The sequence below is a fragment of the Arvicanthis niloticus genome, chromosome 8 (assembly GCF_011762505.2).
Source record: "Arvicanthis niloticus isolate mArvNil1 chromosome 8, mArvNil1.pat.X, whole genome shotgun sequence".
NCBI lineage: Eukaryota > Metazoa > Chordata > Mammalia > Rodentia > Muridae > Arvicanthis > Arvicanthis niloticus.
Genome location: NC_047665.1, coordinates 46,654,385 through 46,673,746, shown reverse-complemented (window position 1 = coordinate 46,673,746; position 19,362 = coordinate 46,654,385). Strand labels below are relative to the sequence as shown.

Below are 19,362 nucleotides of genomic sequence, written 5' to 3'. Positions count from 1 at the left end.
ACATAATATTAAAAGAATTTGTATGGATATTTTGCAACTCTCATAGAGCTATCTACTGAAAATCATTTTAAGGGTCTCATTAAACTTGCCTCTGCTTTTACATGGCTCCTAAGCAGAGGCACCTTGCTAAGTGGAATCACCCCAATAGAATTAAAAAGAGTACAGCTGAATGCTGATCCACTGTGTCTGCTGGGCCATAGGAATGTGGAAGGTGGTGAAAGTACTCACATTCCACAAAGTAAGAGCTGGCATCAATCTTCCAAATGATCTGGCCTCTGTGAGAACCATTGACTCCACGGTTCTTATAATCCAGAAAGTTTTCAGATGAGACTTCACCTACAATGCAGAAGGAAAAAGGAGAAGCATAGAAGCACATTAGCCAACAGTATATTTAGGTTCAGCAAATAAAAAGAGCAAAGGTATGAATACTAACACTTGGAACCATATAGAGAGTTGAGACTATTCAAAGACACCATCAAACACAGTGTTTTTCCACCCAACACTTGGAAGATGAATTTTCTTAGTTCTTTAAACATCTCAATAAACAGGAAGTCATAGTCACTGACAACTACTGAAATGGCTCTTAATTTTTTAAAAAAATGGTTCTTACTTGTATGAAATATATGAAAGTCTTCTTAAAATTTTTGACTTGATCATCATTTGTGAATGAAGAGATTTAGAGATGTCTGATGGTGCTTGCCTTCAGCACTCTATTGCTCTCTCCCTCCCTCCCTCCCTCCCTCCCTCTCCCCTCTCTGTTTGCCTTTTTTTTTCTCTCTCATAGGCTCTATATCACTTTATGTCATCTCTTTTCATCCTGGGCCTCCTTACACCTTTTATTTTTAAAATGTCACTAAACAAGGTCATTTGCATACAGGTATATAATGTGCTCTAATCATACTCCCATCCATATCTTGTTAGTCTCTACTCCACTTGCACTAACTTTCTTCATTCTCCAGTTTGTTTCTATTTTACACACACACACACACACACGCACACGCACACGCACATGCACACGCACACGCACACACACACACATTAGTTTAGGACCCACAACTGAAAGAAAACATGCAACATTTTTCTGAGACTGGCTTAATTTGTGCATTATGATGACATCCAGTGTTGTATAAAAGACATTTCTTCATTCTTTACAGATAAAAAAAATCTCTGTCTGTCTGTTTTTCTACATCTATCTATCTATCTATCTATCTATCTATCTATCAATCATATTTTCTTTTAAAATGTATTTATTTTATGTACAGTGGTGTTTGACTGCATATGTTTCTTTGAGGGTGTCAGATCCCCTGGAGCAGAATTACAGACAGATGGGTGCTATTGCTTATTGCCATTTGGGTATTGAAAATTGAAACCAGGTCCTCTGGAACAGCAACCAGTGCTCTTAACAGATGAGTCATCTTTCCAGGCCTGTACCATACTTTATGAATCCATTCTTCTGTTGTTAGACACTGAGGTTGGTTCTACAACTATGATATTGTAAATAAGGCTGTGACTAGTAAGCATTAATGTGAAAGTATCACTGTGATAATTGACTTGGACTCCAAGATAATGTATGTAGGTTATATAAAATCTCTAGGTTTGTGAAGAAATTCCATACTGATTTCTACATGTCTAGAGTAGTTTATATTGCATGAGCAGGGTATAAAGCGTTCCCTATAGTCTGTATTCTTGGCAATATTTGGTATTTGTTCCCTTCATGACTGCCATTCTCAATGGGCATGGTGTATTTACAGCAGAAGTAAATGGTACTTGACTAGAGAAGTCTAGAGGTCATATAATAACAAAATGTGTCATAATTTGGCTCTGCTTGGCATTTCTCTGCCTTACTAATGTAGGACAGCACATTCTTGATGCTGTTCAAAATAACAACATGAACTCTACTGACAGGAGAGGCAGCTTCATGTCTGTGGGAGGGCTACACTGCATCTCCTCATCTGGAAGTGACAGCTCAGACGAATAACTATCCCCACCATTTCATTTATAGGTCTAAGTCTGTGACTTGAGCTTAGACAAGATACTACAAATCTAGAAGGTAAGTTACCAACCACATACAAATTATAAACTATTAAGATTCATAGATAAGTTTGGATTGAGAAACTATATTTGAAGTATGATGTTATTTAAAGTATTGTCATTCAGCATTACATAATATCACAGTTATATGTATGTAGCTGCTATGACAATCACAAACTGTCAGATTATAAGTTTCTGAAATGATGAGTTATAGTTCTTTTGGCTCAGTCAAAATTGTGATGTTAAGACCAGATCTTATTCATTCAAAGTTTCATGAAACTCAATATGGCTAATGGTCTCTTCTCTTGTCCTAACACTTGCCTTCTTTTCTCTGTGGGGGTGAGTTTCTAGCTGCCTTATTTCTTTACCACTTCCCTCTTCCTCTGTGCTTCCCTCTTCCTCTGCTAGGGACCTTCTAATGCTTTCTTCCCCCCCCCCAGCCCACAGAATCTGTGATTGCCCTTCTATACTTGTAAGGTAACAATTAACACAGTTTGACAAACTCTAGCATGGTCTATATGCTTGAGTTTCAGAGGCAGAAAGCAGGAACTGACACACAGACCACAGGGCGATGCTGCTCAGTGACATGTTCCCATGACTTACTCAGATGCTTTTTATACCACCCAGGATTACCTGTTAGGAGATGACATCAGCCACAGTGGATTATGCTCCCTGACCTAAATCATTAGTCTAGGAAATATTCCACAAGTACACACTCAGAACAATCTGGGGAGCACAATTCTTCAACTGAGATTTCTTCTTCCCAGGTCACTCTAGCTTGTGTCACGTGGACTAAAACTGACCAGCTCATTTGTCCCTACTGTGGTTCACACACAGTAAGTTTAACTTACTCATTATCTTCTCTAATACACTTGTCTTCTATTTTTTCCTTAACTTGACAAAATGGCATTAATGTTCACAAACTGAGGGAAGATACTGCTATAAAGAGTTGGTTTAAGGTTATGCACTTGTGTATATGTACACACAACAAAAAATTCCTTCAAGTGATAAATCACATTTCTGGTTAAAGGTAGGCAGAAGAAAAATTGTGAAAAAATCTGAAGGTTCAGACTATTCCAAAGGGAGTAATGAATGCTTGCTTAAGCTTAAGCATTGGAGTCCTGTTGACTTTACAGACTAAGTCTGCCCAAATGGGGTATTTTGTCAAGACATCAAAAAATAGGTTTTTAAGGTGAAATATCTGGATACTTAGTGTTGATAGTCAAATATACAACAGACACCGTGGACTAAACATGTATGATTGACGGGCAGCTGATAGTTCTCCATCTCTGTTTTAGGAAGATGTTATTTTATTTGAAAGCTTAATTTTTAAGATCTATTAAAATTTTCTGGTCAGAAGTTGAATATATCTAGCAACTACTATTTGCATAAAAACATCAACATGTATATTGCTTTATTTTTATTATACACACAGACACACATATATACACATATATATATACATATATATGTATATATGTATTACACTATGCAGAGCTGTCAAGAAAATTAAATATTTTCCTAATTGTTTCCTGATTGTTTGTCTGACTAATTAGTCAGACAAAATATTTTATCAGAAAAAATAAACCAGGTTATAAATTGCTCATAATGTACATTATTTTCTATAATAGTGAACAGTATTAAATCTAGTGTTGTGCATTGAACTGTGTGAAAGCCAACTGTATAGATGAGTAGTTCTCAATCTTCCTAACGCTGTTACTCTTTAATACAGTTTATTTAATACACTCATGTTGTGGTGATTTCCCCAACCATGAAGTTATTTTGTTGCTACTTCATAACTGTAATTTTGCTGCTATTATGAATTGCAGTATAAATGTCTGTATTTCCTGATGGTCTTAGGTTATCCCTATGAAAGAGTCACTTAACCCCGAACGGGGTTGCAACCTACAGGTTGAGAAACACTATACTATAGTATAACCCAGCTTATTGTGCTTTTTAGTTACACTGTAAAGTGATAGATATCAAGAAAACTAGCTTCTCCCAGGGAAGAGTACACTAATTGGTTGTTCAATATCAAATGATCACCCCTCAAGTCATGCACTCCAGTAATATTATATAGATGGAGAAATTTGTATTCAGAAACACATATGCTATCTATATTATGCATGTAGACACATGCATATGTATTTAACAACAAAGAGAAAAAAGGCTATGGATTTGAAAAAAAAAACCACAAGATAGGTACCTGGAAGAGTTTGGAGGGAAGAAATGGAAAGGGAAATTATGTAACTGTATTATTATCTCAAAAAATTAAAGTGAATTATGAATAGAATTTTTGTTGAACTAACAAACCATTCACATAAGACCTTCCTTTTCACAGCACACTGCCAGACTGTCCAGATGAATCCGTGGCTCTAATGAGTAGAGTCATGGATGATAATGTACTCACCAATAAGGTACATGCCAATCCAGTCTCCAGCATCCACTTCTTCCTTGATGTCCCAGTGGATCACCAAATCCTGGGAGTGCCCTATAGAATAGTAGGAACTGCTGACCATGAGTGTAGAGCGGCTGTCTGAAGTGACCAGGTCAGTGTCACTGGTGGAGCGAGGGATGGTGATGCCATCATGGGCACCATTTCTGATGTCTATGTTGTGGAATTGGTCTGGGTTATAGCTGTACCGGAGGGGTTCTTTGCACCGGCGTCGGCTCTGGGAGTTTCTAGATGGAGACGCCATGGCAGCCAGGCCTAAAAACCTGTTCTGGTACAGATTCTGTAGGAGAAAGGAGATATTGAACAGGGTTTTTGAAAAAAAATGAACAGTAACTCTGTCACATGCTGATAGATATCAAAAGATGTGTTGAGAGAAATAAACTGTGAGGAATCTGCCCTTCAGGAAGATGTAAAACAAGACATATTGCATTCTTTTCAGGACAAGGTCCTTTTCTCTGTGTCCACATAGGAACAGGAACAAAGACATAGGCACCTTTCTGTTCATGCCCTCCTGGAATCTTGCCTCCTCCAGCTGCCTTCAATCTAATTGATTCTAGAAGGAGAAGACTATGAATAGAAGTCCTGTTCCCAAAGAAGCACTATTTTTTGAGTTTTCCAACATCTGTTCAGTTGGTTCCAATTCTATCCATTTTTAAAAGTCAATTATGATTATCTTCATTGAATATTTCAGACATTCCTGATGTATTCAATCCCTCCATACAGTCAAGAATGGTTCTTGTTGGGTAAGGTCATTCTCCATCTTTTTTTTTTTAACCCTTTGACTCTCTGGTATGTGTCTTGGCCCTCTGTAATGTCTATTAAGGATTTTGTAATTCTAATAACTTTTGAACACCTCAGTTGTTGATTAGATCCAACCTCAGAGGACTATCTTCTTTGAACTGATGTTATCGTAGAAAGCATCGCAGTTGCTTTTGTTGTTGCTGTTAATGTTTACAGCATTGAGCGTTTAAAATTAACTATAAGAAAGGTCACCATCATATAGAACTTGTGCAGGGATTCATTTTCAAAACAAGCAAGGGTGACTCTGACTTCATCAATTGGGTTAACATAAATATTTGGGGGATTTCACTTTTACATGTTCTGCGACCAATAACACTTTTCACAAAAGAAAAAAGGTGCAGAAAAAGTATTGACTCATTCTATTTAGACTCCAGGCACTGTGTCTTTTTATACATACAGATTAAGTGAGAGTTAATAATTTTTGTGTTCCAACCATAAGGACCAGATCCTACTGCCAGTCTACTCTTCAAATTATATAAGTCTTCAGTTTGCACACATTTACGTGCACCAATAATATCAACTAATACAATGGAAATTGAAAACTACATAGAATTAAATGAACAGTCAAATGTATAATTATAAATTCAACCAACCATTACAGAATGTGCAGCTCCTACTAGATTTCCAGCTGTGTTATCTCCTGAACATTCCTGGCTCTTATTAACTTCAACTATGAATGGGCTGTTGTCAGCAGAGTAAAGGCTCAACAAATAGTAATATATTACAAAAATAAACTGTATCACTTCAGAATAAGAAGACCAGCTAGAATGCAGCATATGTGGGGTAGTCATTTGGGCTATCCTATTAACCTGATGACCCTTCACATGGCCCCCCAGGGAACACAGTTTACTAACAATTAAATTCATTCTATATAGACCATAAAGTCATCCTGTTCATGACCCTCCAGAATTCTATAGAGAATTAAAATTGCAGGCATTGCCTGTGTAAATGCTTTGCTTATCAATTTTCAGAAGTAAGGCTCCTTTATAAGGTCTAATATCTAGTAGGATATTTTTATGTTAATGTTGAGGAAGCTGAGGACTTTACGTCTCTTTTGTTTGTTTGCTTTCTAATAACTTTCTTCTTTTCAAATGTGTGTACATGTGTGTATATGTATTGTATGCACGTACATGTTTATGTATATTTATATTTGGTATATATATATATATATATATTGTTGGTGCATTTATGAACAGGTGTGCGCAAACATGTATATGTTCAGATGTGGAGGCCTAGTGCTTGTGTTGGTAACCTTTGTATATCACTCTTCCACTTTATTCATGTCAGGGTCTGTCAATCAAATTCAGAGCTTGCCAGTTTGCCCAGTTTTCTCCAGGGATTGCCTATCTTTGCCCTTAGAGGTTAGAATTACAAGCAAACTATTTTAGGAGGATTCTGAGGATCTGAACTCTGGTCCTCTTTCTTGCATGGCAAGCACTTTAACTGCTGAGAAATCTCTTCAGACCAGAGAAAGTGTGTGTGTGTGTGTGTGTGTGTGTGTGTGTGTGTGTGTGTGTGCGTGCGTGTGTGTGTGTGTGTTTATTCTGAGAGACTAGGAGTCAGACATGTCTCTTACAGGCAGAGTGATTAGGAAAGGGGTTGCAGATAATCAAAATGTCAAAGTTCTGTCCTTTTCCCCCTCCTGACTTAAAACAAAGACTTAATGGGCTTCTTCCTATTGCCAGAACTGCTGTCCTTAGGCTGATCACCAAGGCTGGTCAGATATGTTCAAGGCCTGTTCTGAGCATGTCTACCTGAAACTGTGCTATCAGCTCCCCTTTCTTTGTTTACATGGATCAATCGAAAATTAAGAGAGGAGGCTCCCTCACAAGCCACCACGATCATCAAAAATCTGCAGTGCTCCTGTGGAAAAGTAGATTTCAGTTTCAAGTCCCTCTCTGTTCTGCTAAGAGTCTTTCTCTATGTGCCTTGTGGTGTGCGTGTGTGTGTGTGTGTGTGTGTGTGTGTGTTCATTTGTTACAAAGTTTTTTAATGTTGTTGTCTGCTGTGTGAGATTTTCCTGCCTTGTCATTTTTTAATTAGCAGAAAAGTAAACAATATCCCTAGATGGTAATTTTCATATAAATTTCAAGTAGGCCCTCAAAAGATTTTGAAGTGTTTCTCTTGTGTTCAGATGTAAACACAAGAGAAACTGTGTTTGCTGCTATTGTTTTATAGATTTCCCCCCAAAGAATAAGCATTTCTCTCGAAATTGTCAAATTACACTAGTAATAATGGTTTACAGGGTGAGAACCAAGACATAGATGGAAACATTGATGAAATAAGATGTTTGCTGTTTAATACTGAATGGTGATATGGCATTTGCCTGTAATAATAACAGCAACCTAAATATGATTCTAAAGGCTATATTCTGCCACCCACCCAGGCTTCTTCATCATCCAAAGAAGATTTAATGAAATACATGGTAATCCAACAGTGTTATAAACATGGAGGGCTGTAAATGTAGTTTTGATTCATTTACACTGCAGGCAGGACTCATGCCCAGTACTCTTAGCTGGACCAGAAGTCCAAGGTTGAATAGATCAAGAGAGTTTACTCCTATTATCCGTCTATGTAATTCTACAATATAGAATTAAACCACACCCTAAATATATATCTTTATACTTATAGACAAGTATAGCTCTTGGCTGTCATCAGAGAAATACCTTTTGCAGCAGATGGAGTTTAATACAGACACAGTTTGTCAAAGTGCAGAGAATAAGAGATTGCAGAATCATCAGCAGGAAATGGACATCTCTCTCACACCTCCCACCAAAGCTTGAGATTTACCACAAATATGGAGTAGAAAAAGGCAACAGAAGACTTTCAAAAAACAATGTATTCTGGTTATAAAAAGGATGTTGTACAAATGAATCCACAAAGATTGTGATTGCATGCACAAGACTTGTATGACACCAAGCGAACTAAAATTTTGACTTTGGTAGAGAAGAACCCAAAAGTCCCATTTCTACCTGAGGAGTTATTGGAGATTGATGACTGCTAGGGAGAGAAGATTTAGGTTTCTATAGATAAAGACCTTGAAAAACTGTTATATTCCTGTGGGTGGTCTTATGTCATGTACATGGTGATAACTCTGATTAGATTCAGTCAGTTTAATAAAGGACTCATGAGAGATATGTAGCAAGAAGGAATATGGGTGCAGGAGAGAGGGAATCAGTGTTAGATTTCATCAGAGTATTCATGCATAAAATGCAAAAAATAATTTTAACTAAAAGTTGTTCTTTAGATAACAAATAAATTTAAACAATAAAAACAACTTAAAGGGGAAAAGTCTTTTTTTTTCCCGTTACAGTTCCAGAAATATTACTGGCAGGGAAGATGTGGCAGCAGGAACAGGAAGCACTTGGTCACATTGCACCTTTACTCAGGAAGCATAAAACAATGAATATGTGCTTCCGCCCAGCTACTTTTCTCTATTTAACACAATGCAGGGTCGTAACCCCCGAACACATGGGCACAGGGGAAAAGTTCCAGAACAGAACACCAATGGCTTATGCTCTAAGATCGACAAGCAACAAATGGGACCTCATAAAATGGCACAGCTTCTGTAAGGCAAAGGATACTGTCAATAGGATAAAACCAACAGATTGGGAAAAGATCTTTACCAATCCTATATCTGATATGGGGCTAATAGCCAATATATACAAACAACTCAAGAAGAGAGACTCCAGAGAATCAAATAACCCTATTAAAAATGGGGTACAGGGCTAAACAAAAATAATTCATCCAAAGAATATTGAATAGCTGAGAAGCATCTAAAGAAATGTTCAACATCCTTAGTCATCAGGGAAATGCAAATCAAAATAACCCTGAGATTCCACCTCACACCAGTCAGAACTGTTAAGATCAAAAAGTCAGGTGATAACAGATACTGGCAAGGATGTGGAGAAAGAGGAATACTCCTTCATTGTTGTTGGTATTGCAAGCTGGTGCAACCACTCTGGAAATCAGTCTGGTGGTTTCTCAGAAAATTACCTGAGGACCCAGTTATACCACTTCTGGGCATATACCCAGAAGATGCTCCAACATATAACAAGAACACATGTTCCACTATGTTCATAGCAACTTTATTTATAATAGCCAGAAGCTAGAAAGAATCCAGATATCCTTCAATAGAGGAATGGATACAAAAATTGTGGTACATTTACACAATGGAATTAAAAAGAATTCAGCTATTAAAAAGAATGATTTCATGAAATTCTTAGGCAAATGGATGGAATTAGAAAATATCATCCTGAATAGGGTAACCCAATCACAAAAAAAACCCACACATGGTATGTACTCACTGATAAGTGGATATTAGCCCAGCAATTCATAGACTACATGAAGGTCAAGAAAGAAGGCCAAAGTGTGGGTTCCTCGGTACTTTTTAGAAGGGGGAACAAAATACTCATGGGAGCAAATATGGAGACAAAATGTGGAGCAGAAAGGTGATGAGAGAGAGAAAGAGAGAGAAAGGGGGGCATGAAGGCAGATTTCCATGTGTCTCTACCAGTCAAAGACAGTTTATATATCTAGGTTGGGTATTGGGTTACACTTCTGATTGAGCATTACCAAATGTATAAAGCCTTTGACTACCACTTTAAAAATTGTATAAAAGCAAAAAGGGAAAGGGGACATGGGATAGGTGTTATCTGGGGGGGGGGGAATGGGGAAAGGGGATGGCATCTGAAATGTAAATAAAATATAAAATAAAAATTTAAAAAAATGTGGAGCAGAGACTGAAGGAAAGGCCATCCAGGGACTGTCCCACCTGGGGATCCATCCCATATACAATCACCAAATAAAGACACTATTGTGGATACCAAGAAGTAAATGCTGACAGGAGCCTGTTATAGCTGTGTCCTGAGAGGCTCTGCCAGAGCCTGACATATACAGAGGCAGATGCTTGCAGCCAACTATTGGATTTAGCACGGGGTCCCAAATGTAGGAGTTAGAGAAAGGGCTGAAGGAGCAGAAGGGATTTTCAACCCCATAGGAAGAATAACAATATCAACCAACCAGACCCCACCCCCAGTCCCAGAGCTCCCAGAGACTAAATCACCAACCAAAGAGTACACATGGAAGAACCCATGGCTCCAGCCACATATGTAACAGAGGATGGCATTGTCTGACATCAATATGAGGAAAAGCCCTTGGTACTATGAAGGCTTGGTGCCCCAGTGTAGGGGAATTTAAGGGCAGTGATGTGGAAGTGGGTAGGTGGGAGTAGGAGCATCCTCATAGAAGCAGGAGGAGGAGAAATGGGAGAGGGGGGTTCTAGAGCGGAAACCTGGAAAGGGATAACATTGGAAATGTAAGTAAACAATATATCCAATAAAAAACAAAGAAAAAGAATTAAAATGAGGACTCTCGGCCTTTCTACTGTCCATCTTAAGATGTCTGTTGCTGCTGTTCTTCTTCAGGTCATGTTTAGGCAGCCATATGAGTGAGACTTCATGGGTGTAACTTCTGACATTCTTAGGAGGGACAATCTCAAGAAAAACTCCCTGTTCATCTGCCTCTCACGATCTTTCCATATCCTCTTCTGCAATGAGCCATGAGCCTTAGGTCCAGGAGTTGTTTCATAGATGAATAAGTTGGGATTGATCTATGTTTTGATTGATTGGGATGCATGCAACTAAGGAATGCTGAGAGAAGAAATAGTCTTTTCCCAAAAAAGCCTGCCAATTGACTATCTAATATCAAAATGATAGCCCTGAAAGTATAAAGTATACATACAAGTAACAGTATACAGGCTAAGAAGGTCATACTTACGTACTTAGGTATATATATATATATGTGTGTGTGTGTGTTATGTGTGTGTTATGTGTATATATATATATGTTATGTTATACATGGTATATATACATACATATACATGTACATATATATATATATGTATATATATCAACAATGAGTGGAGAAAAGAACTGGAGAAGCCAAACAGATCAAGGATAACACAGAAACACAGCACTCATGCCCAGGAGTAATGGATGCTCACAGAGATTAGGGAGTCTGTAGAGGTCTGACCTAGGTCTCTTGCATAAATGTTATGGCTGAGTAGCTTTGTATTCTTGTGGGAATCCTAACAGTGGGAGTGAAGGTTATCCCTGACTCTTTTACCGAATTGTAAGACCCTTTTCTTCCAGCCTTGATATGATGTGATGGTTTGTCCCTGGTCTTCTTGTAGCTTGTTATGTTGTGTTTGGTTGATGTCCCTGAGAAGCCTACTCTTCTCTGAGGAGAGAGAAAATTGTATTTTGGGGAGAGAGGAGGTGTAGGGAAGAGAATGGAGGGAGGGGAGGGAGGTGAAACTGCAGTTGGGACATAATATATGAGAGAAGAATAAATAATAATAACAATGATGATAATAGTATTAATACAAATTTAAAACTTTCTCTAGGTCCTATGTCATGGTGACTGGAATGAAATACATCCACCAAGATAAAGTGTCAAGCTGAGTCTCTATCTAATGCTTCTCTAAAACCCCCTGCAATGAATATGATTATGCATTGTTTGGCTTCACAGGTGGACTCTATCACCCTGGAATTTTTATTCTAAACTGAGAATATTACTCTCCTATTTAGCTTCAGCTGTCAATTTAACACAACCCAGAGTATCAGTTAAGGGATTGCCTCACTCAGACTAGCCTTTGGCATTTCTGTGGGACATTTCCTTGATTGCAGTTTGATATAGAAGGTCACAGCACACTGTGGTCCAGTACCATCCCTAGTCTGGGAATCCTGGCTGCGTAAGAAAGCTAAGCAGAAGCTAAAGATCAAGGCAGTGAGCAGTCTTCCTCTATGGTCTGCTTCAGTTCCAGGCTTCTTATCTTGAGCGTGTACTTCAACTTCCCTTAGTGACTGCTGTTGCCTAGAAATGGAAGCTGAAATGAACCCTTTCTGCCTCAAACTGTTTTTAGTATTGCTGCTTATCATAGCACCGAAAGTAAACTAGTACTATCACAGAAGTCTTGTAAAGAGATTAGAGCCAATCTCAAAAAGACAGGGCACAGTGAACATCATTAGGAAATATACTGCATTCCATGTCTTTGTTGGACAAATATCTGCTCAATACTTACCAGATGTCAAGCATGGTCACAGACACTGGAATAAATTGTTTTATTACAGAGACAAAAGCCCTGTCCGTGTGAATATTATTTGACTGAACAAAGAACACCTGGGTCTTCCAATCTTGAATGCAAGAAATGCAATAAATATAGAAATACATACAGAAATAAATACAGAAATTTACCTTTGGAACTAACTAGCTCTAATGTGTAATTCCATATTTCTCAGGAAGAGTTACAAGCAGCCAGATGACACTGGACATTTAATGAGCGTGAATGAGAGAACTGTGGAATAACAGAGCTGTGTGGCATTTTCCCAATTCCAAGAGGCTCTCTCTGTAGCACTGTCACAGAGTCCTCCTGGTAACTCTGAGAGACATGAAATACAGGTCTTCAGTACTTGTAGAAGGCATTTAGAAGCATGGCAAGTTTCTGAGCTTTGCCTGTGGCTTTCAAAGTCAAAATAACATAAGGGTTTTGGCTTTCTAATCAGATATGATTTTCCTCCATTGGTAATGTCATTTTCCAAAACAGTCTTAAAGATGCCATTTCTATTTCTATTTGAAAAAAAAAAGAAACCAAGATTCTACATTTAAGAAGTAGAAAAGAGAAATTCTGTATACTTGCCAATGAAGGTAGAAAAGACAAAGACTACGGATATAAGTTTTGAGAGCCTACCATCTGCTGTACCTTTGCTAAAGGTTTCTTTAAACGAATGAAATAAGCTCATCTATTTAAATAAATGAAAATAACATCATATTTATTTTTAGATATAAACTGAGCAATAGTTAAGTGAACAATCAGAGGAGGATATAAGAAATACAGTTGCTTTCTGGGTTGTGCGATAGCTTTAGAGCCCTGAGGACCCAACCTAGGAGTTCACAAGGAGCTCCTTTAAGGCTTTAGTGTTATCAATCTTGGTACTAGCTCCAAGATTCATTCTTTAGGCTTCATGTGGTTCTGAGAGTTGGACCTCTGTGGCCCACTGCTACTTTCTTCAGTGGACATGAATGGTTGGATTGTTGGTAATATGTCTACCCATAACTCAGCCAGTCCTCCCAGTCAGCTCACCATTAGGGGCCTGGGCTGCTCTTGACAAGCAAGAACACTCATGTGGTTTTTTTTCTAACCTGCCTTTTTCCACTTGGACTAGACTTCAAACCTCTGCAACCTATCTCTATGGGTTCTTATTTATTTATAAGACTAAGTTTGACTTTTTACCCAAATTAGGATTCCTGCTGTTTTGCTATAACCTACCCTTGATGTTTAAGCAATTCCTTTTGATTAAGAAATCCTTTAATTAAAAATTAAAACTTACTATTTTCTTTTCTCTTTCATCCCTCCTTGCTATTTCTCTTCCTTTTCCTTTTCTTCTTCTTTAAGTTTATTCTGGTGATTTGTTTTTATGATCCTGGACATTTTCCCTGCTGAGCATACTTCTAGCAATAAGAATTCAAGTAGCGTATGTCTTAATAGTGTATTGCTATAGTTCAGGGATTGCTGTGTATCTATTAAGACTATTTTCTGATTTTAGTAGTTTAGAGGAGATTGCCAATCTAGACCACACATTAGAATAGCTTGAGAGTATTTATTTGTTCGTTTGTTTGCTTTTGTAACAATGGAAGTTAAAACCAGGGTCATACGCATTTTAGGCAAGCATTCTACTACTAAGATACTTGGTTGGGGTCAAGGGACAGGGTCATCCTGAACTTCCAAGGCTGGTTTTAAATGTACTGTGTACCCCATGTAGGCCTTGAACTTGTAATCTTCCTGCCTCAGCACTTAACTACTAACGTGGCATTTTGAGACCCTACTCCAGCTTTGTCTATACACATAGTCAGAGAGGCTCTCATGACAACCTGTTCCATTTTTCCCCTTTGCCCTGAGAATCTTTTTATGTTGAAGCTTTGAAGAATTACACTATCTATAAATATTCTTTAGAGTCCTAGCTATCTATAAAACCTGCTGTTATTAAAAAGACTCAGCTTCTTTTTATAAGGAAAGGTATGTTTAATAAATCTAAAATGTAAATTGAAATCTTAAAGTAAGCATGAAGTCCATTAAAAAATTACACAATGTAAATAAAGCCAAAATAAAATCAAAGCCCTTCATTATTTCAGATATTATCTTTAAAAGTCCTGCTTTTTCTACTTGTCAGATCCACAATTGTGGGTAAGCCTTTACCCTTTCCCTCCTGATAGTCCCTACTAGGTGGGAGAAAAGTGAAAATACTGCAGGTTTTCTGTTTTGTTACAGAAAGAAAAATATAGTAGCATCTGGGAGTGTACCTCATAAATGTACTGCTTGATTGGTGGGACGGTGTCGGGGAGATGTTGGCAAAAGATCCTGAATTTCAGTTAGATAGGAAGAATAAGCTCGAGAAACTTGTTTTTATTACATCAACTATAGCTAATAACAACATATTGCAGGTTTAACACTGTAATTTGGTTTTTTTTTTGTTTTGTTTTATTTTGTTTATTTTAAGTCTTTGAAACAAGGCATTGAAATTATTATGTATTCCATAGTGGCCTGTGGTTTGTGATTCTCTTGCCTCAGCCTTCAGAATGATAAAACTTTAGTCATTTAATGCTACATCGAGGTTATGGTTTCTTTTTTAAAATACCAAAGTAGTAGATTTCTCAAAGTGCTCTTACCACAAAAACACAAGATAAGTAAGTAAGGTAGCACATACATTCATTAGACTTATATAGGCATATTATAGTGCAATATAGGCATATTTTAAAATACTTTGTACCTGATAAATAAGTATAATTATATTTGTAAAGTAAAAAATAAATATTAAAGAAAAGAGAAAATTATTTCAACCTCAGAAAGACTCACTTCTTTCTCAGTGTAGCTGATCACCAGGCTAGTTTGCTGTTAACATTAGCAAAGGGTTTTCACTGCTGCTGCTTTGCATCACTATTACATATTCCTTATTCCCCAAATAATTAGCAAATAGAGTCAACCTTGCCTATAATACATAATAAAAGAAAATATCACATTAATCATGTGACCTCATCAGTGATCTTCTGGCTTACAAGAATGATTGCTGACTTGTGAACAATACAGAAATTCTATCAAGAGAACTGTTGACTAACCACAAAAATACATTATCCTTCCTGTGCTGATCTAGCTATGGCTAAAATTAGATTTCTTCCAACCTCATATAAGCTTTTATGTCTCTGATCCTGTGAGAACTGATCCTTTACCACTAGGCTATTTGCCGATAAAGTTCTATTATTATCCCTGGTTTTATTCAGAGACAGTGAGCTGTACTTTCAAAGTCATATAGGGTAATCTTTGAACAGTCTTGGCTGTTGGGGTGGGCTTGGAAGTCATGTATCACACACTCAGATGTATCCCTGCTCTTGGAGATGTCATTCCCAGACTACGTCTCTGCCCTAGACATGTGCTGAGTTGGAATGCATATGCATTTTAGGGACAAGCCAAGTAGGGGTGGGAAGTCAGCTTTGGAGAAGATTCAGGTAAGAGAAAAAATGATTTAATTAATTTGACCAGCATCTCTCAGGGAGCATGAATAAAATACATTGTTGAATACAAAATCTATTCCTAGTAGGATCCAGCTTTGTGTCTCTTTCTGTTTAAATTAAGGATCACCTTTACTTAGGACTTAATAAGACAGACACTAAGGGACATTTCACCATATTGAACATATTACTTTTAACATGACATGTTTGTTTAAATCAATGTTGTCAGAAAGGATTTATATACTTCAATATTACTAAAATCTCAAATAAGATTTTATATGGATTCTATCAATATTAGAAATCATGACAAAATAGAAATTACTTGTATTAATTCACTGAAAACTACACTAAAGTTACATTAGCATGGGTAACATTTTATGTAAAAAAATTATTACATTTTCCAGGCACACACACACTAAAAAGAGCATGACTATACATGTCAACAATTGAATAGTCAGTCAAAACGAAACTCAGAGCTTCTGGTTCAGTGCAAGACCCTGTCTCTAGACAATAAGGCAGCTAATAGAAAAGACAATCAACATCTTGCTCTGGCCTCTGCACGTGAGTGTACAAGTACACACACTCACACACACATCAAGCATATACATACCATGCACACATACATCTGCTTCTGAAACAAAACTGTTTTTTTTAATTAGTGAAAAAAAGTGGTTTTGCACATCCTATTAATATCTGGCTCCAATTTCTATGACCCTTTTCTGGCTATAGCTGTCAGATAGGAAGCCCTAACTCACACTGATAACCACCCCCACCTGCCAGAGACCCCTGACTCCAATTTGTAGCTGGTGAGCATAGGTTTCCTTCTCCACCCACCCTGGCAAACCCACTCATCCTAGCTGCACACACTTGGTCCCTTCTCTAGGCATCCTACTGCCTTTAACTATACTCACACCTTGACCTGAGGACCAATTCTTTCTCGGAAGAGGCACTGGACCCACAACAACTCTACCCAACTACTGTGAACTGCTTAAAGAGCATATAACTCCTATCTTCCTCCATTGTCTTTATATACTTATGAGTTAGGGACGTCCAACTCATGCTACAAACCCCATCCATCTCTCCCATAGTGCCCTTGTTCCCATTCCTGGTCCTGGACCCATGCTGGAAACCCAATCCACCTCTTCAACTTTCCTGGAGACATTTGTCCTACATCTGCTTTCTGACGCTTCCTGCCTCTCCACATTAGGTAGGAAATACCAGACTCAAACAACCAATTCCATTAGAATCATTATCTGAGGAAACATTCTGACCTCTTCTCTCAGACTTCTGAAGAGTAACTGTGAGATCTCTTTGGATTTACAGAGTCACTGCTCCTGTGCAGTGAAACCCCACTTACTTTGAGCTATCAGGACCTATTCCTGAAACCTGAAATTTGAACATCAACATTGAATTGCCCAAAGACTGAACTATGAAGCCCATAGAGCTGGTCAACTACTCAATGAGTTGAAGTAATAGGAAACAGAGCTTCAAACATTTAACAAGAGGCAAGATTTCCTAACAAAAAAGAGTACCAGTGATGTATCTCTACCAAAAATTAATATTCCCATATTAATGTTCCTCTCAAGAAAAGTGACTTTCCTGAAATATAAGAATGATTTCAAATAGCAATAATAAACATGATTAAAGAACTCAAAGAGGATATAGATAAATGCTAGGAAGAAGACTGCAAAAATGCAAATAGTTGAATACATACTGAAAATCATACAAAATATGAAAACAGAATTTAATGAAGAGATAGAATCCCCCAAAAGACAAAGTGAAATAAAAACTCAAAAATTCATAAGAACACCTTGCCAAGAGACTGAAGGAATTGGATGAGAGAATATCAGAAGTTAGAGGGACTGGATCACTCAGTCAAAAAAAATGTCAAATCCCAAAAATAAAAGCAAGAATGGAACATGCAGGAACTCTGGACACTCTAAAAAGACAGAGATAAAAAGACAGATGAATAGTAGGTACAGGGGAAGGAGAAGATATCTGTGACAAAGGCATAGAAAATATTTTTTAAAAAAAATCACAGGAAAATATAATTGGTGTTCTCACTCAGCCTGAGTTAAGTTGGACCTACTCCTGAAAACCCATTTGATCATCAACACAGAATGCCCAAAGACTGAACTAGACATCCCAAGGAAGGACCTCACTAATAGACAGATCATCCTGGCAAAAACTAAATAGGGCAACTCTGTAATGAAATGGCACTGCGGTGTTTTGGATGAGAATGGCCAAAAGGCTTGCATATTTGAATGCCTGGTCTCAGTTGGTAGAACTGTTTTGGATAGGATTAGGAGACACGGCCATGTTGATGGAAGCATGTGGGGTGGGCTTTGAGGTTTCAAAATCCCACACGAGGCTCAGTCTCTCTCTCCTGGTTGTAGAGCAGACGTAAGATCTCAGCTACTACTCCTGGGCTATGCTTTGCTCCATGATGGTCATGGACTCACCCTCTGACACTATAAGCAAACCTCTAATTAAATGCTTTCTTTCATAAGTTGCCTCTCTCATGGTGTCTCGGCACAGCCATAGAGAAGTAACAAAGACAGAATTTGGTGCTATAGAGTGGCCTGCTGAGGCAGGGCTGACCATGGTAATTTTTGGAGAAAGATAGAAGTTGGAAGTTTGGACTAAAAAGGCAGTTTAATGCTATGAGCAAGTCTTCATTGCTCCAGTAGGAGCATGGGAGACTGTGGTGCTAAGAGAAGTGTGGACTATGGAGGCCAGCTGAAGAAGTTTCATATTTCAGCGACTTGACTACAGATTGTTCTTGTAACATTTTGGCAAAGAACGTGGCTGAGTTTTGTGTTTGTTCTAAGACTCTGCCTGAGACCAAACTGAAGAGCTTTCAAGCAGAGAAAATTTCAAGGCAACCTAATGTTTACTGTGTCACCAGGTTATTGATGATCACTCTTATGCAGATCTACCTACAGTGAAAAAAGGGAAGCAGGGCAAAAAGAAACACAAAGCACTCACGTTTGAAGAGCAAAGAATCACTAGGAAATGTAAAGTTAGTGTTAAATCTTGTGCTCAAAAAGATGAGAAGTGTGAAAACAGACCTGATGTCAAATAGGATAAAGGCAGTGGTGCTTTCAGGTAAAACCTGACCCAGCTAATCCTATCACTTGTGAAAACAAAATACCTAGGGAATCTTCTGCTCCCAAGGCATGGGAAGCATATTTAACAAAGGAAATGACCAACAAGTCAAAGCTTCTAAAATGTAATTTAAAAAGCAGGCCAGATTTCCTTCCAAACAGGTATCAGCACCGGGTAGCATAGACCTGGATTTAGGATCATGAAGGATATTTGGATTGTGGATTCTTCCTCCCCCCTTAAAGAAAACTACTAAGGGCAATTGTATGGCAGATTAGTTCCTGCATGGAGGCCCAGAGAAGCCATCATATGAAGCTGTAAAGGAGAAACCTGAATTGCTTTGAAGACCCCAATATGATGGAGATGTCTGAGCTGTGAGATCTCTGCTAACAAGAGCTACATGTAGG

At 38.0% G+C, this 19,362-nt stretch overlaps 1 protein-coding gene across 7 annotated transcripts in view; it reads right to left on the bottom strand.

Moving 5' to 3' along the window:
* Hecw1 (HECT, C2 and WW domain containing E3 ubiquitin protein ligase 1) overlaps positions 1-19,362 on the bottom strand; it is a 300,520-nt gene that overhangs the window by 166,238 nt on the left and 114,920 nt on the right. For all 7 annotated transcript variants that reach the window (XM_076939345.1, XM_076939349.1, XM_076939350.1 and 4 more), the window contains 2 exons: positions 4,442-4,766; positions 229-336 (listed from right to left, as the gene is read on the bottom strand). In XM_076939345.1, coding sequence (XP_076795460.1) covers positions 229-336; positions 4,442-4,766 — 433 coding nt within the window. The remainder of the gene's footprint in view (positions 1-228; positions 337-4,441; positions 4,767-19,362) is intronic.